This window comes from Salvelinus namaycush, chromosome 13, assembly GCF_016432855.1.
Source record: "Salvelinus namaycush isolate Seneca chromosome 13, SaNama_1.0, whole genome shotgun sequence".
NCBI classification, from domain to species: domain Eukaryota; kingdom Metazoa; phylum Chordata; class Actinopteri; order Salmoniformes; family Salmonidae; genus Salvelinus; species Salvelinus namaycush.
The window spans coordinates 15,439,508-15,466,457 of record NC_052319.1 but is presented as its reverse complement, the minus strand read 5'-3'; the positions used below and the strand labels follow the sequence as shown (position 1 = coordinate 15,466,457).

Here is a 26,950-nt window from a genome sequence, read left to right as displayed (position 1 = left end):
TGTGTGTGTGTGTGTGTGTGTGTGTGTGTGTGTGTGTGTGTGTGTGTGTGTGTGTGTGTGTGTGTGAGTGTGCGTCATGTAGATTGGGCATGTTTTTAGGAAAAATAAGGAAAGCTATTGAGATGGGTCAATTTTGCTAGCGTGTGTATATGTTACCAAGTGGAGCCCCCTAGTGAGGGAAGGGGGTGGATGTTGAGATGAATGAGGTTGTGAACAATGAGTCCAGTTTCAGTGGTCTACCAACTTTCTGGGAGCTTTTCAACTTGCTGATGTGGCACTTCACTCACATTGGCAAAGGGGGCACAGGCCCGGCACAGCCAAAACAAACAGACAAGCTGAATGCCAGAAGGCGAGCTTGGCACACACTGTCTCTCGCTCTTTCGCTCCCTAGAAATGCTGTGCAGTAATAACAAAGTTACAGACTCCCTGCTGCTTCTCGCCCCGGGCGTTGTATGTGCCATTAACAACATAAGCAGTGGGATCTCAGCCTTCCTTTTATAACTGAGGCCGTGCCAAAAGTCGCTTTTTGTAATCCCTTGACTGGAAGTGGTTGTCTTAACAGGCTTTGTAGCTCTCTTGGGAATATCACAAAGTGTTTCAGGTACAGACCAGTGGCGTCTTGTCACTCCCATTTCACAACATCCCCGGTCAATCAACCTCGTCGGTCCGTTGCTTAAATGAAGGGTGATCACAGATTTAAGAGGGGTGCACTCTGTATAGTACGGACAAGACCCTAGAATGTTTGTTGACGTGTACCCACAGATACACACTGCTAGAGTCTGTGAGACTCCTAAAATACTATGTGAGAGAGTTGTAGAGACAGCATAGAAGGTCTTAGACAGGTTTTAAAAAAGTGATCTGAGACATTTGTCTATAAAAGTTTGTGTTCTACGTAATAACAAAGACATTAACGTTTTATTTGTCACATATTTGACTTGGATTATACGATACCTCCCAATATCCACAGGTGGAGTAGCTTTTGATTTTCCTATTGCTAGAAGCGCTTCCAACATTTCACTACAGTGGAAAGCTTTTCTTTTCAGGCTTTTCCACTGCGGATGAAATGTCACTCTGCAGCCAGAACACTGATCATGTTAAGAAACCCTTAATGTATTTTTAAAACAAAACAAATGGTGTCATTTGGGCTGTTTAGTACTCTTTCTTCTGAAAGTCTTCCCAGGTAGGGAAAGCCAGGGAATCGTAATCCAGGAGCCTAAAAAGCGATTTACCACACACAGTCAGTCACACACATCCACACGTATCAAACCATTCTCATTCTCACATAAACAAATCTGCATACTATAGTTTTTACACATATTTAACCCCTTGCAAAATATTGTATATAATGTGTTATTATTTGTCCTGTTTGGAAACTTCTTTGTTTTTATGACAGATGTGTTTCTTTAAATCATCTCTCAGAGGAATGCATGGTTTGACTGGTTATCGCTCATGTTGTCTAAAGAAGAACCCTTTCACAGAGCGAGAGTATACACAACTATAATCATTACAAATGCTAGCTTCTATGTAAACATTTAGTTGTCATTAAAATGGGACAGTTACGAAAGTTATGAAAGCCATATCTGTTTGGCAATCTTAGGAATACCTTCTCTATATGTATTACTGGATGTCCTTGTTCATTTTAATTGCGTATCATAGCAGTTGTTTGTATAGGGTTACATGTTTTCCCTGAAGCAAGTCCACATAACTGTGAAGCCCCAGAAATATGAGCAGTTGGTTGGTAGCACAGTCCCATTTATATCATGAAAAAAGGATTTTCGTGGAATTGGATTCATTCAAATTCTTTGATTTCAGTGAGGTGTGCTTTGATCTGATATGATATGGAGTATTGAACCTATCAGGTTGGCCTTGTCTTTGAAATGGGATGGTATGCCTATAATGTCCACAAGCAAGCTGCAATAAAACCATTTGCTTTTTTGTCTTGCAACAATATTACACGGTTCATAAAGCCTATTATGAAATATGCATAATTAATATTGCAAGGAAAGGCATCATCCTTAAACCTGGTGCCCATCTGTTTTTCACTCCAGTGAAAACATGGCAGGTTGACTTGTTCAACAAAAAAGTCTGGATATTTTTTACAAGGAGTTACAGACTAAACATGGATAGCCCATGTTGCTGGTACTTCGACAGATGTGTGCAAACTGGCATCCAACAATATGTCGTTCAGAGGAAAATAGAAACATTTGGGGTTCAGTCCTGATCATGATTGATGGAATTTCCTCGCAGCACCATGATTTTCATTTAGGCGATGGCAGGGCTTCAAACCCATTGAGCGAGAGCAGAACCATCTCTCATGACGTAATCTTACACATGCCAGTTGTTTTCACTCAGCGTCACCTAATCCCACTCTGTTTGGCTGTGGTACAGGGACAGGGATGAGAATAAGAAATACCCTGCAAGGAGAGAAAAGAAATCATAGAAACTGATTATTGTGTCCGGTAGAATCACATAAGCATTGTGTCTAAGAGACAAACTCTGTGTTTCTGTCCAAGAAAGAAGGAGAGGAAGAGGACAGGGGAGAGACAGGGGGTGTGGTGGATTAATGGGTAATTACAGAGGACAGTCAGTAAAGGACAGATAAAGCCATAAGAGAGAGTGACCTTAAAGAGAGGGATTGGCAGATGAGTGAAGAAGGTGTGAAAGTGGGAAGGAAGCCAAGAGCAGGTGAGAGGAGTGGAGAGAGGGAGTTGGGGCAGTAAGAGGGAAATAATGAGAGAGCGGAAAGGGGGAATTGAGGATACAGTAGTGGGAGGGAGGGAGGGAGGGAGGGAGGGAGGGAGGGAGGGAGGGAGGGAGGGAGGGAGGGAGGGAGGGAGGGAGGGAGGGAGGGAGGGAGGGAGGGAGGAGAGAATGAGTGGCAGCCAGAGTGGAAACAGGTGGGAGAGAGAGATGGGCAGGGATGTGAAGGAGGAGTGGTGAGAGAGGGAGTTGGTATGTTTTACTGAGCGCCAACATATGAGCCCTACTGGAGAACTTGGCTGAGGGAACAAAAATGAAGAAAAAGTGAAAGTGCCAAAAGTCCAAACCCCAGACTCCCAGAAACCCCAGACTCCCCAGAAACCCCAGACTCCCCAGAAACCCCAGACTCCCGTGCGTATTGCTTTCAGGATAGCGTGCTGATGTGAGCTTGTTTTTTCTCCCCTCTACCGCCCTCCTCTCCCCCTATCCCTCTCCTCCCCTCTCTGTCTGCAGCGACCATGAAGAAAAACAGTGTCCTGTTTCCCAGTGAGAATGGGCTGAACATTAATGGGATGGAAGCCACAAACTTCTCCAAGGGGGACCTACTACTCCAGGTACAATACAGTACAGTACAGACCACTGACTTCACAGGACCAATGCACACAGACAGACAGACAGACAGACAGACAGACAGACAGACAGACAGACAGACAGACAGACAGACAGACAGACAGACAGACAGACAGACAGACAGACAGACAGACAGACAGACAGACAGACAGACAGACAGACAGACAGACAGACAGACAGACAGACAGACAGACAGACAGACAGACAGACAGACAGACGCGAAGTTCAAGAGCCAGACATTGTTTATTTGTTTGTTAATCCAGGTGGATTGAGTTATAATCCAGGACCACCCATTTAGCACGAAGTTCTGATAGGTGAAATAGGTTGTCCTGGTGCTTTATGCCAAGGCCTGGTCACGGTTTACTACACTAAACAAAGTGAACACTCTCTAGTTCTATAGCACACTGTTTACTCACGCTCACATGTCAGGTACACTTTCACACCGAGCGATGAATGGCATGTTTGGGTTTCTTCTCTCACAATGGAGGCTGTTATGATCATCAGTCAATGCTGAGGGATCTGTGAAGGCAGAGCATCAGAGTCAGTTGTCGGCAAACTGATAGCAAGTAAACAGGTTGCCAGATTATAATACCCCCAGATAAACAAAATGTCCTCTTCAATGAAACGCTCTAATTGATGTGTTTGTGGATGTAGCTCGACTACAGTGAAAGTGAGAGGATTATCAGTATGTATGTGCGTGCGTGCTTGTGTGCATGTTTGTTTGTGTATGCGTGCGCGCTCCGTGTTTGTGTATGTGTGAGTGTGTATATAAGTGAGTATGTTACTGTTTTAACACTGTATTTTATTCTTGCAGGCTCTGAATGGCTTTGTGCTGGTGGTCACAGCTGAAGGACATGTGTTCTATGCCTCTCCTACTATCCAAGACTACCTGGGCTTCCATCAGGTAACAACTCCAACATCTGTAGCATAACACAACTGCAACATCACATATGTAAACCTTGCTCCTCATCACTGCATAACCTCACCATTTTCTGTCTTTGTAAAAAATAATGGTCGGTTGTCGTGAAGATTGATATTGAAATACAAAGGCAAGACATTTGAATGAAGGAAACAGATTACATTTAGGAATTAGGGGGATAAAGTGGGCTTTTGTTGAATCTCTGCTCTGGATAGTTGAATCCCTTTGAGAATTAATCTTCTAAGAGCCAGAGAACCAAAGGCAACATTTGTTGTTAATCAATGTGAGCAAGGCAATGCACCATCTTTGCTGGAGAGCTACGGCCCACTGCATAACTTGGTAACAATCCAGATTTCCATTTATCATCAAGGAAAGCGAATGTGCAACTCAACCACCTGTTAACTAACCAAAATAGGCAGGTGTTGAAGGAAGCGTCTTGTAGCAAATTTGCAGTTGCGCTTTGTCTTTCTCCTGGAAATGATAGTTTGAGAATTCCGTAAAAAACCATGATCATGAAATTCTTTTCTACAGACGAAGAGAAATCCCATTGTTGTGGATGTACTAGTCTACATCTACTCCATACTGAGCTATATGATCTATTGTAGCACATGTGCTTTGTGTTAGCCATGCCTTCTGTCATTATTGCTACTGCATCTATACTGTTCCGCGAAGACCACAAGAAAGTGACGTATAGCTGGGGTAATTCTTTGATCCTTTGTCATTGCTGCCGCATCCATATAGTAAGATTACAGACTTACAACTCAGTACTGAGGCATACATTTTCAAACATATGTGGCGAACCCTATGGCCTATGTTATGGTAACTTGCAACTGAGCTGTACACACAGTAGAGACAGGACAAAGATGTCTTTCAAACAAAAATAGATCAAAGATGACGCTTTCTTATAAACTACAGTTATGACAGCTTGACTGCATCCTGTTGTGCGCTGAAAATAGTTTGCTTGAATAATCATACTAGCTTGACAGTTATTGACCTCCTCATCCAATATAGTTATGCGTTATCCCCTCTTTCGTTACAGTTATATAGTATAAAGTCTATTCAGTGTTGACAGGTAACTATGATGCCCCACTGAGAGGGATGCCAGTCTTAATACAATCCGTTGGAGTTTAGCACAACAAACACACACACAGAGCTTACTTCTGCCACAAATTAGAAGACAAACAGTCTTTATAGTAGTTGGATTATATTTAGAGTTACAGTTCGCACGAAGCCTTTCGCGTTGGTTTTCAGTAGAAATGCATTGTTTCATAAAATTTGAACAAGGGAAAATACAGGTCACTGCCAAAATCACGGAAGTACTTGACTATTGAGAGATACAAAGTATATTGAAAGCTTCCACACAGGTGAATGCTTCCACACAGGTGAGTTAATTAAGCAGTTAAAACACAACATCATGTTTAGGGTCACGTATAGAAATGCCCAGTTGCCCATTATTTTGGCTACCATGGCTAGAAGAAGAGATCTCAGTGAGTTTGAAAAAGGGGTTTCAAAGGAGCATAGGGAGCTTAAAGGATGTGTGTGTGTGTGTGTGTGTGTGTGTGTGTGTGTGTGTGTGTGTGTGTGTGTGTGTGTGTGTGTGTGTGTGTGTGTGTGTGTGTGTGTGTGTGTGTGTGTGTGTGTGTGTGTGTCTCGATCACCAGATCTCAACCCAATTGAACAATTATGGGAGATTCTGGGACGGCACCTGAGACCACGTTTTCTACCACCATAAATAAAACAAATTAGGGAATTTCTTGTAGAAGAATGATGTTGCATACCTCCTATAGAGTTCCAGACACTTGTAGAATCTATGCCAGGGCCAATTAAACCCGTTCTGTCGGCTCGTGGTGGCCCAACGCCCTATTAAGACACTTTATGTTGGTGTTTCCTTTATTTTGACAGTTACCTGTAGATCAGTGCCATCTGACAATGTGATGTTACTCTGTTGGTTCCAAGAGTCCACTATGGCTTTGACCACAAACCACATTGTTCCTCTTGTTCTGAAGAGAGCGCCAGAATTCTAAATTATAAGTGAATCCGATGAAACCAGAAACAAACAGTGTCCAGGACCCACTTTTAGTCTTGTGGCTGCAGGGTTTGTTTGCTTAATAACAGACATAAGCTGAGCTCCATTACATTGCCGTTATAGTTTCTCAGTGGTGGGCAGCACAGTTGCATTTCCTATTTTAGGTCCTTCTAAATGCTCCTATTAGTTGTCCATTCCAGTGGAGGCCAGACTACTTGTAAAGTACACATGTCATTAAGTAACCCTGATATGGCCTGTAGACACCATTATTATTGTGTGTCTACCATAATAATCGAGGCTACAGCCATAGTCATGAACTACACTTAAAGGAAAACCATCCAAAAACTATATTTTGGTATTTGTTTAATTAGTCCATTGTTGATATAGTCCCAAAATGTTTTGCATGTCAGCAATCAAGTTTTCAAGATATATAACCTTCAAAATACATAAATAAAGCCGTAATGAAGCATCATACCGGCTGTAATTCTGTATTTTGAAAGTTTTACACTGAGTGTACAAAACATCAGGAACACCTTCCTAATATTGAGTTGCACCCCCTTTAGTCCTCAGAACAGCCTCAATTCTTCTGTACAAGGTGTCCAAAGCGTTCCACAGGGGTGCTGGCCCATGTTGACTACAATGCTTCCTACAGTTGTGTCAAGTTGCCTGGATGTCCTTTGGGTGGTGGACCATTCTTGATACACACAGGAAACTGTTGAGCATGAAAAACCCAGCAGCGTGGCAGTTCTTGACACACTCACACCGGTGTGCCTGGCACCTACTACCATACCATGTTTTAAGGCACTTAAGTATTTTGTCTTGCCCATTCCCCATCTGAATGGCACACGTACACAATCCATTTCTCAATTGTTTTAAGGCTTAAAAATCCTTCTTTAACCCGTCTCCTCCTCTTCATCTACACGGATTGAAGTGGATATAACAGGTGACATCAACAAGGGATCATAGCTTTCACCTAGATTCACCTGGTCAGTCTATGTCAAGGAAACAGCAGGTGTTCCTAATGTTTTATACAATCGGTATATAAATTGAAAACTTGATTGCTGACATGCAAAACATTTTGGGACTATATCAACAATGGACTAATTAAACAAATACCAAAAGATAGTTTTGGGGTGGAATTGTCTTTTAACTTTGATAGAGTACAATCATTGAGTTTGCCCTCTCTCTTTGTCTGTCTGTAGTCAGATGTGGTCCACCAGAGTGTGTTTGAGCTGATCCACACAGACGACAGAGCAATGTTCAGACGACAGCTTCACTTTGCCCTCAACCCCAAGCCCTTTGACCCAGAGCAGGGAGGAGACGGTGAGTGATCTGGAGGGAATGGTTTGTGGACAGTTTGGGTAGTTTTTTCAGTGAATTTTTGTTTAAGTCATCGATTGATGTCAATGGGAGCCTGTTCAAGCTAGGTGTGTATATTTCAAGTTAAGTTTTGCCCAATGTTTTTTATAATAAGCTCTCATTATACGATCTTTCACCCTGTTTTTATGTTCAGGCATGGCAAGCAGCAGTGACATCACCAGGAACATTGTGACCTATAACCCTGAGCAGCTCCCCCCAGAGAACTCCTCCTTCCTGGAGAGGAACTTTGTGTGTCGCTTCCGCTGCCTCCTGGACAACTCTTCTGGCTTCCTGGTGAGTCACTCATCTATAGGGCTGTAGAGAAAACATCCACTTTGTATTGTCACCAGAAAGCACTTCATACACTTTATTGTGTCATAAGAACTAGGGGTGCAAAGCTACCGATAATTTACCAAAGTTAGTAGAATCTTCAGTAATTTTGGTAATTAACAGAAACTCTATGGCAATCTATTGTAACTTTGGTAATTTATACTTGAATAACTTTGAATAACTTTGGGGCGGCAGGTAGCCTAGTGGTTAGAGCGTCGGACTAGTAACCGAAATGTTGCAAGATCGAATTCCCGAGCTGACAGGGTAAAGATCTGTCGTTCTGCCCCTGAACAAGGCAGTTAACCCACTGTTCCTAGGCCCTCATTGAAAATAAGAATTTGTTGTTAACTTACTTGCCTGGTTAAATAAAGGTAAAATAAAAAATGTTTTCATATATAGTAAAAAAAAAAGATATCTGTGTCCATATTGTCCATGGGTTTCTAGTAGAAAGACCATATGGTTTAAGAGAATATAGACTAATTAATGAAAAAAGTATATAATCGACAATGGCATTATTTTCAAATATCTCTGCAAATCGTAAAATTATTGACTTTTTCACCAAATATTGAAAACAAATACATATTGACATACAGTACATTGTAGAATAATAGTGAAGACATCAAAACTATGAAATAACACATATGGAATCATGTAGTAAACATAAGTGTTAAACAAATCAAAATATTTTATATTTTTGATTCTTCAAAGCAGCCACCCTTTGCCTTGACAGCTTTGCACACTCTTGGCATTCTCTCAACCAGCTTCACCTGGAATGCTTTTCCAACAGTCTTGACAGAGTTCCCACATATGCTGAGCACTTGTTGGCTGCTTTTCCTTCACTCTGCGGTCCAACTCATCCCAAACCATCTCAATTGGGTTGAGGTCGGGTGATTGTGGAGGCCAGGTCATCTGATGCAGCACTCCATCACTCTCCTTCTTGGTCAAATAGCCCTTACACAGCCTGGAAGTGTGTTGGGTCATTGTCCTGTTTAAAACAAATGATAGTCCCACTAAGCACAAACCAGATGGCATGGCGTATCGCTGCAGAATGCTGTAGTAGCCATGCTGGTTAAGTGTGCCTTGAATTTTAAATAAATCACAGACAGTATCACCAGCAAAGCACACCAACACCATCACATCACCTCCTCCGTGCTTCACAGTGGGAACCACACATGCAAAGATCATCCGTTCACCCACTCTGCTTCTCACAAAGACATGGCGGTTTGAACCAAAAATCTCACTGGTCTAATGTCCATTGTTAGTGTTTCTTGGCCCAAGCAAGCCTCTTCTTGTTATTGGTGTCCTTTAGTAGTGATTTCTTTGCAGCAATTCAACCATAAAGGCCTGAGTCACGCAGTCCCCTCTGAACAGTTGAGCAGCAAAGGTAACTCTGGGTCTTCCTTTCCTGTGGCGGGCCTCATGAGAGCCAGTTTCATCATAGCGCTTGATGGTTTTTGCGACTGCACGTGGAGAAACTTTCAAAGTTCTTGAAATGTTCCGGATTAACTGACCTTCATGTCTCAAAGTAATGATGGACTGTCATTTCTCTTTGCTTATTTGAGCTGTTCTTGCCATAATATGGACTTGGTCTTTTACCAAATAGGGCTATCTTCGGTATACCACCCCTACCTTGTCACAACACAACTGATTGGCTCAAACGCATTAAGAAGGAAAGAAATTCCACAAATTGACTTTTAACAAGGCACACCTGTTAATTGAAATGCATTCCATGTGACTACCCCATGAAGCTGGTTGATAGAATGCCAAGAGTGTGCAAAGCTGTCGTCAAGGCAAAGGGTGGCTACTTTGAAGAATCTCAAATTTAAAATTCCACAATGTAGAATAATAGTATAAATTAAGAAAAACCCTGGAATGAGTATGTGTGTCCAAACTGGTACTGTAGTAAAATAAATAAATACGTCTGTAAAAAAAAGATGAAGGATATATCATGCTGAAAGCCTCATATTAAAAACACCAATGCTATTCACTATAAGTTGATGGTTTATATTTAGGATCATGTTTTACAGCTTTGTTATTCAATTTTTTTGTGTAAATAATCTTATTTAATAATTGTATATATTTGACATGTGATAAGGCCTGATAGAGAGGCCAGACGTACTTACAGAAACTAGTGATAATCTGAAGTACCCAAAAGGTCCACTAGATGTCTTGTGATGGATTACATAAAATCCTTGAAAGTTACCAAAATTCTGGTAGTTTACTGGTAAGCTTTGAAAGTTTCCAGTAATATACCCTCCCTTTGCTACCCTAATAATAACACATACAAGCACCGTTGATTAATATGACAGTATAAAGTGAGTGGTGGATCTTGGCAAAGTTTGGCTAAACTTTTTATACAGTCACTAGCCATGTTTCTGAATCTAACATCCCTTTGTTCTCCTCATATTCAGGCTCTGAACTTCCAGGGGCGTCTCAAGTTCCTCCATGCCCAGAGCATGCTGGGGGATGACGGGACACGCAGCCAGCCCAACCTGGGCCTCTTCACCATCGCCACCCCTGTCCAGAACCCGTCCATTTTGGAGATCAGATCTAAGACAATCTTCTTCCAGACCAAACACAAGCTGGACTTCACCCCCGTGGGTGTTGATGCCAGGTGACTCTAAAAGCCTGAAACTAATTCTCACTGGGTCCCAAAAAGTTGGAAGCCTTGGCCTACATTTAGGAAAGACGTATGGTAGTATTTAACCTGTGCCTTGATCAAATGTTTGACTTTTTTTGTCACAATTTCACTTATATATTCAACATGTTTGAGGGATGACTTCACAGGTGAACATGTGTTATGTGCTGTACTTTCCACTAATGCTCATATGGTGTGTCCTGTCTTGTCATCTCTCTACAGGGGGAAGGTTGTCCTGGGCTACTCAGAGATGGAGTTGTGTATGAGAGGCTCTGGTTATCAGTTCATCCATGCAGCTGATATGATGTACTGCGCAGACAACCATGTCAGAAGTAGGTTTTCTTCATCATTTACAGTTGGAGTCGGAAGTTTACATACACCTTAGCCAAATACATTTTCACTTCGTTTTTCACAATTCCTGACATTTAATCCTAGTAAAAATTCCCTGTTTTAGGTCAGTTAGGATCAATACTATATTTTAAGAATATTAAATGTTTGAATAATAGTAGAGAGAATGATTCATTTCAGCTTTTATTTCTTTCATCACATTCCCAGTGGGTCAGAAGTTTACATACACTCAATTAGTATTTTGTAGCATTGCCTTTAAATTGTTTAACTTGGGTCAAACGTTTCGGGTAGCCTTCCACAAGCTTCCCACAATAAGTTGGGTGAATTTTGGCCCATTCCTCCTGACATAGCTGGTGTAACTCAGTCAGGTTTGTAGGCTTCTTTGCTCGCACACGCTTTTTCAGTTCTGCCCACAAATTTTCTATAGGGTTGAGGTCAGGGCTTTGTGATGGCCAGTACAATACCTTGACTTTGTGGTCCTTAAGTCATTTTGCCACAACTTTGGAAGTATGCTTGGGGTCAATGTCCATTTGGAAGACCCATTTGCGACCAAGCTTGAACTTCCTGACTGATGTCTTGAGATGTTGCTTCAATATATTCACAACATTTTCCTCCCTCATGATGCCATCTATTTTGGGAAGTGCACCAGTCCCTCTTGTAGCAAAGCACCCCCACAACATGATGCTGCCACCCCCGTGCTTCACGGTTGGGATGGTGTTCTTCGACTTGCAAGCCAAGTCGAAGAACATAACAATGGTCATTATACATAACATAACATAACAATGGTCATTATGGCCAAACAGTTCTATTTTTGTTTCATCAGACCAGAGGACATTTCTCCAAAAAGTACAATCTTTGTACCAATGTACAGTTGCAAACCGTAGTCTGGCTTTTTTTATGGCGGTTTTGGAGCAGTGGCTTCTTCCTTGCTGAGCAACCTTTCAGGTTATGTCGATATAGTACTCGTTTTACTGTGGATATAGATACTTTTGTACCTGTTTCCTCCAGCATCTTCACAAGGTCCTTTGCTGTTGTTCTGGGATTGATTTGCACTTTTCGCACCAAAAAGTCTCCTTCCTGAGTGGTATGACGGCTGCGTGGTCCCATGGTGTTTATGCTTGCGTACTATTGTTTGTACAGATGAACGTGGTACCTTCAGGCGTTTGGAAATTGCTGCCAAGGATGAACCAGACTTGTGGAGGTCTACAATTATTTTTCTGAGGTCTTGGCTGATTTATTTTGATTTTCCCATGATGTCAAGCAAAGAGGCAATGAGTTTGAAGGTAGGCCTTGAAATACATCCACAGGTACACAACCAATTGACTCTAATGATGTCAATTAGTCAATCAGAAGCTTCTAATGCCATGACATCATTGTCTGGAATTTTCCAAGCTGTTTAAAGGCACAGTCGACTTAGTGTATGTAAACTTCTGACCCACTGGAATTGTGATACAGTGAATTATAATTTAAATAATCAGTCTGTAAACAATTGTTGGAAAAATTACTTGTGTCATGCACAAAGTAGATTTGCCAAAACTATAGTTTGTTAACAACAACATTTTGGAGTGGTTGAAAAATGAGTTTTAATGACTCCAACCTAAGTGTATGTAAACTTCCGACTTCAACTGTATAATAACTCTTTATTCGATTGATCAATATTTTTTTGCAGATTTATCTAATGCTATGAATCTTCTTCTCTCAGTGATTAAGACAGGAGAGAGTGGTCTGACCACATTCAGACTACTTCAGAAGACCGGATGCTGGGTCTGGGTCCAGGCCAATGCCAGGCTCGTCTACAAAGGAGGAAGGCCTGACTTCATCATCGCACGCCAGAGAGCTTTGCTGTGAGTTATCAGTATCTGTCTGTATCATCATTTTTTATTGTTTCTCAAAATATATGATTGCATATTCATTCATTCATACATATGGTACAGTAATTCTGAGGGAGAGGAGCATTTACGCCAGAGGAAGATGCAGCTGCCCTTCAGCTTCACCACCGGGGAGGCCCTGCTGTACGAGACCGGCCCCACTCTGGATGCAACTGAGTTCCAAACCAACTCCCCAAAAATCCGCAAGGTGGGGTCTCTGGACCCCCAGTCTCTGCTGGGCTCCTTACTGAAGCAAGACGAGTCCGTCTACACCCAGCCCCAGGAGCCTCAGCTACCCATAGACCAGGCATTCATGGACAGCCGAGCGCTCACCAACGTGGCCTGTAACTCCTGGCAGAGTAGCATGGAGCCCCAGGGGCCCGACGGGGATGATGATGGTGACGGTCCCAGTGTGGTGATGCAGAAGGGGGCGGTGGTGGACATGATAGACGCCCTGGAGAAGATGGCACGAGATGGGGACCTGTGTGAGGCGCTGCAGGGGCTGGACGTGGACGCGGCCGAACTGATGGAGTGGGAGAGTGCCCTCCTCAGGCTGAGCCAGGAATCCAACGGGACTGGGGGCGGGGATACCTCCCCGGAGCTGGATGACATCATGACCAACGACATCTTCTCTTACGTGGAGGAAGCCTTGTTCAAGGAGAGCAGCCAGGAGAGCGGTAACCAGCCCAACTGCTCCATTATGGTCAACAACAACCCTAACCTAAACCTGTTCACAGAGGTGTTTAACAACAACAACAACCAGGATGGACCATTCACAGGAATGGTCAGCCCTACAGGTGTCGGACAGTGCAAGCCCGGGTTGCTTGACAGCCGCAGCTTTATCCATAATGGCTCCCCAGTGAACGGTCAAATTGGTCAGGTAACAGACAATGGACCAGATGATTTGGCAGGACAGAACCAGGCAGGACCACACCAGGTGTTCAACAGCACCCAGAGGCTCTCCCACTTTGGCCCCCAGATCCCTCAGATGGACCGGAACATCCCCACCCTGCAGCAGCTACAGCTCAACCACATCTTCACCCCCTCTCTGGAGCTCCCCGAGCTCACTATCCCACACAGCTCAGGCCAGAACGGGGCTGTTACGTTTGGCACCAACATGGCTGGATCCTGTGCTCAGGCACCAAACAACCACATGGGAAGCCCTCAGGGTATCACTGGCCGAGTCCACTCTAACCAGTCACCTCCACAGTTTTTCACTCATAATGGCTTGCCAGCTACAATGGCACCAAACGGACCACAGCAGATCTCGGTTCCGCAGTCCAACCATGTAGCACCTAGTCTGGTGGATGGCTGGGCATCCATGATTCCCAGTAATGCCTTTGTTTCACCCCAGATTGAATCTAGCAATCTCAATCTATCTAATCCCCTTCCGACTGCTTGCCTTCAGGGAAACAGTGCACCATTTCAGTCACTCAAAATCCAGAGAGTTCGGCAGTGGCCCCAGAACCAGCAGCAGTTGCCACCCCCAGCCAGCACAATACAGAATGGAATAATGCCGAATGGACACAAATTCATCCCTGACTGTCACAGTCAAGCCACAGAGACCCAACGAGTCCCTCTCACAGGCCTTTGGCCACAGAACCCCAACAGACTGTACCACCAAACCCAGCAGGGGGGATTGGCCAATGGCCAGCCTAATCCATCCAGTAGCTGCATGTTTGAGAACATCTCACCCCCCCTCCCTAATGGAAACAGCCACGTGGATGGCATCAGGCTGGCCCCCACGTTGTCTGTATGCCAGAGTAGGATGGTGGACCCCCAGGACCAGAGTCCTCCACAGGGCTCTTGCTACTTCCAGTGGGGCCCCAGTGAGCCGGTGGTGGGCACGTCAGCCGTCATCCAGGACAACGCCAGCACCAGCCCCCCGTCTCGCCCGCTGGTGGCCAACATAACCACCCCTGAGGGCCTACTGGCCATGCAGCAGTACCTGGCTGGATGCAGCGGAGTCGTACAGACACAGGTAACTAAGCCCCCTCTCGTCCTCTGCTGCTACTGTTATGGATGGAGCGGTGATTTGTTCCTTACCAAATGAACTAGTTTTCACGCAGATAGGAAAACTCAAGGCCCTAAATAGTTATGAAGTAATTTCTTGATATTAATAATTTTTACTTTATGATATGAAACTTTATGAAACAAGCCAGGCATCTGATTCTATCTTTTGTCATACTTTTTCCCCAACAGATTCTAAGCCTCCCTGTTATAGACAGCAATGGAATATTCTCTTTACCACCCCTTGTAAATGGATCCATGTGCTTTACAGAGCACAACCAAACCAACTATTGCAACTTCTAAACATGCGTCACATTGCCTTACGAGGTAAAAATGGAGGACAGAGAGAGGAGGAAGCCATCCATGAATCTATTCATCCTTCCATGAATCTATTCATCCTTCCGTGAATCTATTCATCCTTCCATCTGTACGCGTTCATAGACAACCCTCTGCCTTAAGAGATGTCTCAGTGAGGGTGTTGTGAAGACAAGCCATCCCCTCATCATGTGTGGTCAAACACACCATCCATCTCCCCATATCAGTGTTTGCAGTAAATACAAGGACTCCTTTAATTACCCCTTGTCACTTCTGTCAGCAATGGAACAAAAAGCAGCAACTTCAAATTGAACTGGTTTTCTTTGTATTTTTGCATTGTCTTCTGTTTTGTTTGCTGATGCCTTGTCTTTGTTTATATTACTGTGTAACAACAGTTTCTGTCACAACTTGTTTGTTTAATTGCCTTCAATGATATGAATGAAGTATGAATCCTCACTAGTGCATTTGGCTTGCGTTATAATGGAGCATTACTTGGCTTTTTAAGGTCATGACCAATTCCCAAAGTGATATTCTAATGAAGCAAGCCATATTCATTTCTTTTTATACGTTTGTTTCTTGTGCACTTACATTATAGTCGGATGGTGATAGGACACCATTCAAGTTTTCACTCATGGGAAAACAAAACAAAATACTAATATTGTACACAAAAATAAAGTCATAACAAACGTTTTTGTATGGAGTGTAAATACAGAAATTGAATCTATATTCTTATATAAAGATATTATGTAAAACAATGTGAGTGCACTTGTGTTTATGACTGTGATGAATATGACTATGTTTACAGCGTGTGTGCGTGTGCAAAGGCGTTCGTGTGTGTTTTCTTGTTCTGGAGAGGGAATGAAGCAGTGTACAAATGTCCCGTGTAGCTCAGTTGGTAGAGCATGGCACTTGCAACGCCAGGGTTGTGGGTTTGATTCCCAAGGGGGACCAGTGTGTATAATGTATGAAAATGTATGGACTCAATACTGTAAGTCGCTCTGGATAAGAGCGCCTGCTAAATTACAAAAATGTAAATGTACTTATAGACATTCTGAGGAAAAGATTATGTATTTCATCGAAATGTCTGCATTGGTTGCAGAGTAGGCAGTATGACTAACCATGCAAGGCATGTGCTTTCAGATGATACCCCTTGTAATGCTATTGGTATCCAAATGTCATTACAGTTTGACAATACTCTGATGCAGTATGTTGATAATGTTATATCAATAGTAGTAAACCCTTTTTTTGTTTTTCTTTGCTTTTGTTTTATTTTGGTATTATCTAAACTTCACTAAGCCATACGCTAACTTCTTATGGTCATAATACAAACTGTGGAGGAATGCGGGCCTTAATGCTGCATCTATAGGAGACGCAGGAGACGTAGAAGTCCTATAAGGACTAGTATAGTAACCACAGTTACTGCAGACATGGGACTAGAAGTCGAACTGCCATGATGACTCAGCATATTCAACAAATGGAACTCCATGTCAGTCGATGATTGACAGAAACAAGGCAGATCCTCCCAATTGAAATGTCCCCTGACACTGAAGTCTCCCGTCATCACTCATCTCTTGTCTCCCTCAGAGGGCTCTGGGACTAAATCAATATGGCCACCCACCTTTCATATCCCTTGACCTACTTCCTCATTCTGCTCATATGAAAGTGCAAGACAGATGAGAGGAATATGAAGGAAACTAAACCCGGCCAACTAGAGGGCCTCTCCTGGCAAACTGCTCTCACCATTTCAGCTCTCTCAGCTCAGTAAGGCAGAGGAAAGTACATATAGTAAAGGGAGCTATTCTATGTATTGGGTATATTCACATTTAGCTTTGGCTTTTAAATTGTATTCAGTAATTGTTCTTGTTGCTTTAACCAGCTGATATACAAGCCTTCAAAGTGCCTGCCTTGAAATGTTGATAAAGTTTCTTGTATCAAAGCTTATATAAAAGAAAGGGAAGGATATACTATACAGTATACTGTATATTAGCCCTGAGCCATGTAGCTATTCTTTAAGCGCACTCTTCTACAGTCTTCAACATCTGGCAGTTGCAGAGTTCAGCATCAATATATTATGAATATTTACATTTTTGCATTTGTTGGTTGTATGTTCGTTTATTTGTATGTTTTGTTATTATGTCTAGGGGCCTTACACCATCTGGTAGACATGTATTCTCTATGTAAGCCTTTATTTCCACAGAAATATATCATTTTGTGTAGTTCACTTGTATTTAGCCAAGTATAGTGTATGCAATGTATTGATAATTACCAACTTACTTGTTTGTTTCTTAATTGTACAATTCATTTTAATATAAAAATATTCCTAATAACTTACTACTGTGTTACTTGGTCATTGTTAAAGTGAAATACTCCTGTTAGCCACTGGAGGGTGCATCTCTTCACTGTTGACTGAATAACAATCATCTCACTGGCCTATGTAAACAGAGCAATGAGAAGACTCATGACTCATGTTTAGGATTTCCACTAGGGAATGGGGATACCTAGTCAGTCGCTCAATTGAATGCATTCAACCAAAATCTTACCTAACCCCTCTGAATCAGAGAGGTGCGGGGGGCTGCCTTTATCGACGTCATCAATGCCCGGGGAGCAGTTGTTGGGGGTTAACTGCCTTACTTACTCAAGGGCAGAACGGCAGATTTTTCCACCGAGCTGTCTCTGGGATTTGAACCAATGACCTTCCAGTTACTGGCCCACTAGGCTATCTGCCGCTATAGTACAGCCACAAAAATGGCCTATATCGTATCAAATTGAGGAAAAGAAAAATGTGCTTTTTTTGTCTTAATTTAAGATTTGAGTTAGGCATAAGGTTAGCAGTGTGGCTACGGTTAGAGTTAAGGTTAGGGTTAAGTTTAAAATACAATTTTAAGAAGATAGATTTTAGAAATAGGTGGGGTTTAGGACATTGTGGCCGTAGTGATGACCTGTGCTTAGAGCTAAAACAAATCTAGACTGAGCTAGAGGAAAGTTAGGACCCAAACTGTGGCGCCCAACAGATTCCTTAAATGCTCTGACAAACAGACAGACCACCAATGCTTTAAATACACCGATGTTAAATCAACTGTAACTGAAGGTGTTCCTGAATAAATAAAAAAATCTAAGCAAATGTTACCATTGACATTAAAACAAATTAAATTAGATAATATCTGTTACAACCATAAACAGACATGAAAGAACCTGGCCCTATTGATGAATGCCAAACTTCAATCACTCACAGACAAGTACTGTATCTGCCAATAAATGATACCTCTTTGCACCATTCTCATTGGGCCTGCATTATGACATCATTATCACCTCTCAAGCCCACCCTGCCCATCCAAAATCCCTCTTTCTGGATCTGCATCAATTGAACTTGCCCCGAAACCACTTCTATCCTCAATCAGTGAATTAGTCTTGGTATGGTTTTATAATGATGGGATCAGGGCTGTTGCGCTGTGGCAGGCAGAGATCAGAGAGACAGAGACGGCTGGGTTTGATGAGGTTTCCATGCCCCTGCAGCCACAGGTTGGCACACAGCAATGTCAATCATACCCTACAAGGGCCATGCTGCCCAGCCCAGCCCGCAGGCACAACTCACATAAAAGCCCTGGCGCAGACTCTGACTATTACTTAGTCATTAATCATAGAGAGAGAGAGAGAGAGAGAGAGTGGGCATTGTTCACAAACAGACTCCCCTGATTCACTGAGTCACTTTAGGACATTAGAAGTTTCACTGTGCGTTTTCTTCTCATTTGTCTTCTCATTTACTTGTGTACATTGAGAGATGTGCACTCAAAGGAACAGACAGTACAGGGTTCCTGTATGTTAACAATCACACATACACAGTGCATGGATACACGGGGTTACATGTGCTATAGTATTTTTACCAAAGTATCCCAAGAACTACAGAAATAAATGTCCCACATTTGATTATCTAAGATTCATTTGCTCCAGCAGAGCAAATGGATTGTTTGAAGGGAACTCGAGCTACCCCTAAAGAAAACTCCAGTGCTCTACTTAAATGACAGGATTAAGGCAAAGGAAAACAGAGAAATCCAATCTTACAATCAGCTGTGAATAATATTATATTCGCACGCAAGCTATTTTATGTTTTACAACCCCTCATCAGGAATTCTCTTTTTTTCTATTTTCTTTACAGTGGATTTTGCTAGTTTTGGAGAGTGTACAAGAAAGAAAAAAAAGATTTCAAAACGTTTTTAAGAGTTGTGGTTTTGAAAGTGATCATTTTTCTACTGCAGCTGCATTCCCTGCGGATATCATTGGGTTTGGGGAAATGTAAGACGTGATTTCACATCTGAATTTCTAAAGGTTTTCAATGGCTTAATGTCTTGAACAAAATGCTCTCCTGCTGATTCAGCATGTTGCATGTCTCCGTTTATGAATATGGGATAATCTATGGTTACAGAACACGTGCTTTGTACAATATTTGGGAATAAGAACTGCAGGAGGCTAGACTTTATCTAGTGAAGTGTTGTCTTTCTTATAGAAACAGTCATAAATTTGAAATTGTGTGCATTTATTCAACGGGTTGGTCTAATCCTGAATGCTGATTGGCTAAAACCGCATTCCAGCCGGTGTCTATTCCACAAATTGCCACCAGCTAAATCTATGAGATTAAAATGCCTATTTAACGTTACTCTGTTCCATCTGACTGTCTGGAGTCGGGTGGAGAAGGACAGGCAGCGTTTCTCAACCAGTTGAAATCATGAATGAGCTGTCATAATTTTTAGGGATATATACAAAGAAATGTCAATTGAAAGAAGGTCAAACGAAACGAAGTGCAGCTAGTTTTCCGTCTTTCCAGCTTCAGTTTGGTGTGATTGTGTAAACTGTGTTGTTGGCTAGCTCCTCTGAACAGTGTCCTGACAAGTGAGCACATTTTCTATGCCAGGCGAAATCGCGCATCATTAGCTCATTGTTATGGATGTATCCAAATAAATGTCTAGAAAATAGCTTAAACAAACGCAAATGCAGCTACTTTGCTGTTATTCTGGCTGCACTTTCTGACGTGACTGTAAATTAGTCGTGGTTGGCTAGTTAGCAAGCAAGGGATAAGAACGTTGCCAGCCAGTATGGCAATGGCACATTTAGAACGAATGACTGGGTCGCTCGCGTCCATAGATAAGGAACAAAAATACTGAACGACTGGATCGCGTCTCTAGCAACCGAACTGATAAAACGAACAACCAGCCGGCTTGGGCAATAACCCTAGATGCACTGTTTTCTCGGGCATTATCACTTAAATGGAGAACAGAATTAATATAGTAAAATCTAACAGATAAAGTTATTTTTTCTAATAAAATACCAATTGTGCAATGGAGACAAGTCACACAATTTAAAAGGAGAACCAACTATTTGAAATAGTTTTCTACTCGAATTCCAGTGGGTTTTGACAATGCAAGTGGTCCTTTGTAGCTTAGTTGGTAGAGCATGGCACTTGTAAAGTGTGGGTTTGATTCCCGGGGCCACCCATATGTAAAATGTATGCACGCATGACTGTAAGTCGCTTTGTATAAAAGTGTCTGCTAAATGGCATAATCATTATATACATTGGAAATCCCACTTGTTCCGCTTCATTTGGGTGTTCGCTCACTCAGACAGAGATTTTATAACACTTTTATAAGGTAACACATTTGCAATCATTATATAACTTTCAAAAGATCTTCATGAATGTTTATAATGCAGTGCTCATGAGGGTGTTATACATTGCTTAGGAATGTATTACAGTGCAATGATCCCAGCCTAGGTAAGTGCATTACAATCACTTCCAAGTGAGTAAAGTATCTTGGGACTGTGGCTAGCGGTGCAACCAGAAGGCTGGAAGTTCATTTCCCTTGGGAAGCTTGGGAAGCTAAAAGATAGTCCACATAAATGTAATTATTAGGACCTTTATACTCACCAGATTTACCAGATCTCTACATACTCTATAGATACATCATAGGTCATCTATAAATATATCTGTACAAAGCCAGTGTCTACCATTTTGCAGTAACTTGGTGGTAGTTTAACTAAATTCAAATCTAAGTAGTGTTTTCAGTTGTTAATATTTTTTGTTGTTGCCATGTAACAGTCTATCTAACTACTGGAACTAAGCACTACTTGTTTTTGCAAAAAATACAATAAAATAGGTGTGAAGTAGGCAATCATTTCGTTTTGGGCATCAGACCTGCCTAATTCTCACTTGAAACATCATTCTTGTGTTTAATAAGCTATATGACTCCAAAGTGATCTATTTTTGCAATTTGTAGTCTATGACTTTTCGGATTTACATATGATAATTTTTCACAAAGTAGTTTGGATGTAGTAATGTTGACCATTATGAACCATTCACAGCTTTGGAATAAGGTGCAGAGCAGACAGAAAATCACAAATTTGACACCTCCCTCAGACACAATAACACATTGAGTATTGTATTCACTACCAAGTGTACTCACTTAGCCAAAAAGCCCTTTGCGGTTTGCACAAAAAAGAGAGACACAGCTTGAATTTTTTTCTTTGGTCCTGCTGGGATCTGAGTGAGCATGGAAAACACATTCACAGCTGTGGTAGTGAAGAGAGGAGGAGAGAAGGGGAAAGGAGGTGATGGCCCCTGGGACTGGTTGTGTCTAAACAAACACACAACCCCTCTCATGGCAGAAACACTCATCATGGCCCATGGGATTTCTGCTATCCATTTGGCTTGGTGTTGTGTTTCAGAGCAAACAAACAAATTAACCGACAAACAACTAAACAAAACTGCCTGGTCCCCACTCATTGAATAGAAGAAAAGTCAAAGCAGGGAAGATGAACAATGCCATCAGTCATCATATTTGGTCTGCTCTGAGCAGTGGTGGGACTGACAGTTGACATTTTGAAATGCTAGTGAGAATTGCGGGTTGGTTGTAGTTGATATTTATTTTTTATAGTATAAGTGGTTTCCAACAACAAACAAAATGTCCCAAACCATACCCATTTTGTACTATTTTCATCTCGTTTAGCATATTATGTACATTTTTTTTTATGTACATGTTCATTTTTGGTACACTACACAGAATGCATAATTCCCCAAAAGCCATGAAAAAATCATAAACAACATATTTGTGGTGCAGGCTCAATGATATGTATGGTGAGCTACCAGCCACTAACTATGTGTTGTACTGAGAAACAAAAGGCTCTGCTCTACATACATGATTCTATATGTGTCTCTCTCATCTTCACGTAGCACAGGATATATAGGCCCTGCTCTCTCAGCATCGGGATCGCCAGTCACATGACTCCATGTATGCATTATCATAGTTTTATTTTGTGAAAGCATTCACTTGAGCCTGCCTGTGTACATTTTGTTAAGATTATGAGAAGCTCAGCTGCTTTCCAGCAGTAATAGATTTTATTAGGCCTTGACCTAGACAGACAGTTCCGAGCAAACTATTTCAAGCATGCCTATAAATGAAAACAAAAAAAGTAATCAGATGAATCATGAATCTATATGCAAAGAGGTAGGCCTATGTTTGAATTTTGTAACATATCAGCAGGTATGTAAACATTTTTATGAATCAAATGTATTTTATGGCACAAAAGTGTAGAAATGTGGACAATTTTTTTTTTTTTATGCATTGCATCTCAACACCATGGCTATGCTAAATCATGAATTTAGAATAGCATGGTTTCATTATTTAAAAGTCTAACCTCTGACCCAAATACAGCAAAGGCCACTTAGGCTCAACATTAACCGCTACTCTCTCATCTCCACTCTGATTGGACGAAACAGGCCGAGCAGGAACGCGCAAACATTGACGTGGTTGCTTGTGTTCCAGGAGATTTTCTCATGATGCACCCGCAGACCTCTCTTGCTTGCCTAATGTCTATTGCGCGTGCCCGCCTAAATCTGTGCCCCGGACCCTGGCAGGGTGATGCGCGTGCCCGAACCTGACTCGATAATTGGAAATAGCGGAAGTTTAGCATAGGACTAATATACAATATATAAAATATCCTAACAACGTTGCTCGATTATTATCAGTGTAAAATATGAAAAAAATTGCCTGGGAAATCATTGGAAAGGTGCATAGAAGGTGCATGGAAGAGGATTAAGCCTTCCTAAACGCACTGGCACTGCACATCAAGATCACCATTCCGCTAGACGAGGAGAATAATTACTTTGGTTGTATATTGGTTTGAAGCATTGTTTTGCAGACCAATTAATCTTGTCGATGGATTATAAACAGCATTGCAACTTTAATAAATTTTATCAATTTTAACGGAGGCAGTCTGCATGGCAATCTGAGCGCGCAACGATGCCATGCATCACCATGCATTTATAGACATTTGAATTATTCTCCCATCTCTGGATCAGCGCACAGTTAAATGAGAAAATATAAACTAAAAGTAGCACTGTTTGTTGTTTTTCGTTTAGATGTGGTTGGCCTCTCGCTAATGTGTTTACGTTCTTCATCTGAAGGATTAGTATAACAACATTTCTTGTGGACTATATGTAGCTCGAAGGCAACTGTTCGCTAATATCATTTTTGGGAGATTCATCGGGCTTGCAATACAGCCACATCATGTATGCTGGACGTAAAAGGAGAAAACCAGTCCAGAGAGCGTAAGTACATCGTATTTCTATGAATTGGAAGGTATTTTTGCAAACAGAAATAGCGTAATGTTCTTAAGCCCTGCACCCATACCAGCTATCCTCTTTTAGCGCCCGTTGTAAGTAGGCCATCCATGACAGCTCGAAATAGATGTCAATTTGTCATCAATTGTGCAAACTTAAATAGCATATTTTAACCTGAGTTAAATTGATAAGTGGATGGCGCACGACAGGACAAATCAACTACTTCTAGTGCGCCCTACAGGGCAGTGTCAGAAAGGCCTCGACCAGGCACTCACATTGTATAGCAGTTTATTTGACTATACGAGTATTAATTTGTTACAGAATATATAGGCTACCATAAATCAATAGTACAACATTTTCTGGATATCTAATGTGATCGTAATTCGATATTTAATTCGATTTCCCAGTAAGCTTAAAGTAGCATGCTCGCGAACGTTTCACTTGTCTTCCTAAATTATTGTTTTTGCATTTGTTATTTTGTTATCACGTGTAGTCTACATTTACTTTTAACTTCATTGCATTATTTTTTATGTTTTAACCAAAGTCTATAACGAAGTCTTTAACTGTAAACATTGCATTTTGAAATAACGTGTTTACATCCACTTTAATGATGCAATTCTACCACAGCTGCAAATATGCGGCGCGATTTTATGTCAACACTACCTTCCGTTGGTTCTGGGTAAAAATGTTTGATGGAAACAAATGGGACAATGTCCAATGTTTGTGATGGAGGTACAGGTGCATAAGGCAAGCACTTTCAGATATTTAAGAGCAATTGCACCTTGCACCTGCTGGAATTCCTCACTGAAATAGAACCATTCCTCCGTCAAAATGCACTGTGCAAATTCATACAACAAATGGCTTTTTACTATTATTGCATTTCCATTTATAGCCTGTGTATTATTATTTTTGAAATAGGCCTATTTAGTAATTTACTAATTTAATACGGAAAATTGGCCTAACATGAATATAGTCCTAACATCTGTTTACATACATACGTCTTTGTTGAAGCAACATTGTTTGTGTGAGTGGAGAATGTGTTGCTGTTCATGGTACAATGCCAGCAGTGCATTCAATGCTCTGGGGGCATTTATTGAAATTATTTGTTAAAGCATGAGTGGGTTGTTGGAGCACTATACATGATAACTCAAAGTGTATTAATTAACAATAAAAACCATTTTGTCATTCACACAAGGAAATTCATGTTTTTGTATTTTCCTTATGTGTTTTCATCATTTTAATGTTTCTCTAAAACATTTTTTTGAATTATTTGAATGATTTATTTATTTCTACAAAATGATAATTTGTAAAAAAAATATTGGTATTGGTAATAATTTTTAATAATGAACAACAATAATTATAATTTATCAGAAGACCTACCTATAATTTTCTGTAAAAATATTACGTTTAAATTAATGGTTTCTTCTCTCTCAGGGTGAAACAGCCCCCATCAGAGGGGGCCAAGTCGAACCCCTCCAAGCGCCACCGGGACCGTCTAAATGGAGAGCTGGAGAGGCTGGCCAGCCTCCTGCCCTTCCCAGAGGAGGTCACCACCAGCCTGGACAAACTCTCCATCCTCCGCCTAAGTGTCAGCTACCTCCGAGCCAAGAACTTCTTCACTGGTAAGAAGTAGTCCACAAAGAATGCCCTTATTGCTCTTGAACTATTGATTGAATAGGGCCCTTAGTTTGAGGTCCTCAATCGAGTGCTTCCTGAAATGTAGTGCTTTCTGTGTAGACATAAGGATGCTCCTTGGATGCAAACAGGGGGCCACTGATCCCTCACTTTGTACAGAACAAGGGCGCGTTACCATAGCACAGGGCTACTACAGTATGTAGCTAAAGCCTATCCTAAAAATATGCTCTACTTAAACAGCATCAGAGCAGAGAGCTGACAGAGCAGTTAGCCTGAGCCCCTTTCAGCATCTCTGTGCTGCCTTGCTGTCTTGCCTGTACACTAAGTAGTTGAACAGAGCAGTAATTGCTGTGCATCGTCGTGGGAAGCACTGTGTGGAGCCACTGTGACTTTCTAAACCTCCCCATTCATGCTCCCATCCCTATAACTGTTATGAAGATGTCAAAACAATAAAGCTCCTGAGTCTCTCATGTGGCCTGTGTTTCCCGATGCCTTCAAAGCACATATCAGCTGTGATGTGGAAGGAAAGAGCCCCAGCTGGAGCAGCAGCCAGCACATTATTTCATCCTGGAGAAAAAGAGGGGGCCTCAATATTTCATAGAGGCCCGTGACTCTGCCTGTATTTGGAGTTAAGGATGGAAGAGAAAGCAGGGGCTCCATTAAAAACCGAGAAGTGTGTGTGAGGGAACAAAAGAATTGCATGCAAGGAGGATGGATTTGTATTTTTTCTCTCCTATGTTGTGAGGGAAAGACACTGTTATTTTAGGCAGTGATCTTTTAAAGAGAATGCTGCAATGCGGGCGTTGGATGTACTCGAAGCATTAATAATTGAGAGAAACCTCAGAGTTTAAAGAATTTATGAAATGGAGGAAGAGCAATGTTTGTTTAAGAGTGTAGCTTTTTGAAATGGCTGTTTGGGGTGAGACGGACGGGATCCAAGGCTCGTGATACCAGTGTGTTGGGGGGAGATATTGCAAATGCGTAGTTTTTCCGGTGTGAAGGGAGGGGGATGCCTTAAGTGCACATGTACAAATACTTTGCCGAGAGGGTTGGAGATGCCCTAAGGCAGGGTTTCCCAAACTCAGTCCTCGGGACCCCAAACGGGGGAATGTTTTGGTTTTTTGCCCTAACACTACACAGCTGATTCAAATAATCAACTTATCATCAAGCTTTGATGGCTAGTAGTCGATGTAGCCATCACCATCATTACCCAACTAATTGCTGTTAATGAATGAAGTCTACCTGCAGTTAATGCTGTGTAGTGTTGGTTTAGTAACAACCGGAGTGAACTAGCATTGTGCTGTGGTAGGGACGCCATGTTCTGTATTTGTCTTTAATACCTCAGATGCCCTCTGTTGTATTTTGTTTATCTCGGCAGCAGGATGTGTGTGTTGTACCATAGTTCAATGTTGTTGCTGTGTGTGTAATTAAATGTCTTGTACAAGTTGAACAAAGCCTAGCAGAGCCCGTATAATCCGTCCGACAGTATTATCCATCCCAGCTGCCTCCTCTCACCCTTGTCTTTAGGCCTTCTTGCATCCCTCCTCTTCCAGCCTTAAAGGCAAAG

The 26,950-nt window shown here is 41.8% G+C and overlaps 2 protein-coding genes across 2 annotated transcripts in view; both read left to right on the top strand.

Annotated features, from left to right (window-relative positions):
* Positions 1 to 17,474, top strand: part of LOC120058283 (aryl hydrocarbon receptor-like) — a 48,362-nt gene extending 30,888 nt beyond the window's left edge. The window contains exons 3-11 of the mRNA XM_039006831.1: positions 3,214 to 3,314; positions 4,145 to 4,234; positions 7,478 to 7,598; positions 7,789 to 7,928; positions 10,376 to 10,578; positions 10,825 to 10,934; positions 12,653 to 12,794; positions 12,885 to 14,799; positions 15,021 to 17,474. Of these exons, the coding sequence (XP_038862759.1) occupies positions 3,214 to 3,314; positions 4,145 to 4,234; positions 7,478 to 7,598; positions 7,789 to 7,928; positions 10,376 to 10,578; positions 10,825 to 10,934; positions 12,653 to 12,794; positions 12,885 to 14,799; positions 15,021 to 15,131 (2,933 nt within the window). The 3' untranslated portion in view covers positions 15,132 to 17,474. The remainder of the gene's footprint in view (positions 1 to 3,213; positions 3,315 to 4,144; positions 4,235 to 7,477; positions 7,599 to 7,788; positions 7,929 to 10,375; positions 10,579 to 10,824; positions 10,935 to 12,652; positions 12,795 to 12,884; positions 14,800 to 15,020) is intronic.
* A 6,209-nt stretch (positions 17,475 to 23,683) lies between these two features.
* Positions 23,684 to 26,950, top strand: part of LOC120057896 (aryl hydrocarbon receptor-like) — a 30,476-nt gene continuing 27,209 nt past the window's right edge. Inside the window, exons 1-2 of the mRNA XM_039006373.1 lie at positions 23,684 to 23,736; positions 25,183 to 25,370. Coding sequence (XP_038862301.1) covers positions 23,696 to 23,736; positions 25,183 to 25,370 — 229 coding nt within the window. The 5' untranslated portion in view covers positions 23,684 to 23,695. The remainder of the gene's footprint in view (positions 23,737 to 25,182; positions 25,371 to 26,950) is intronic.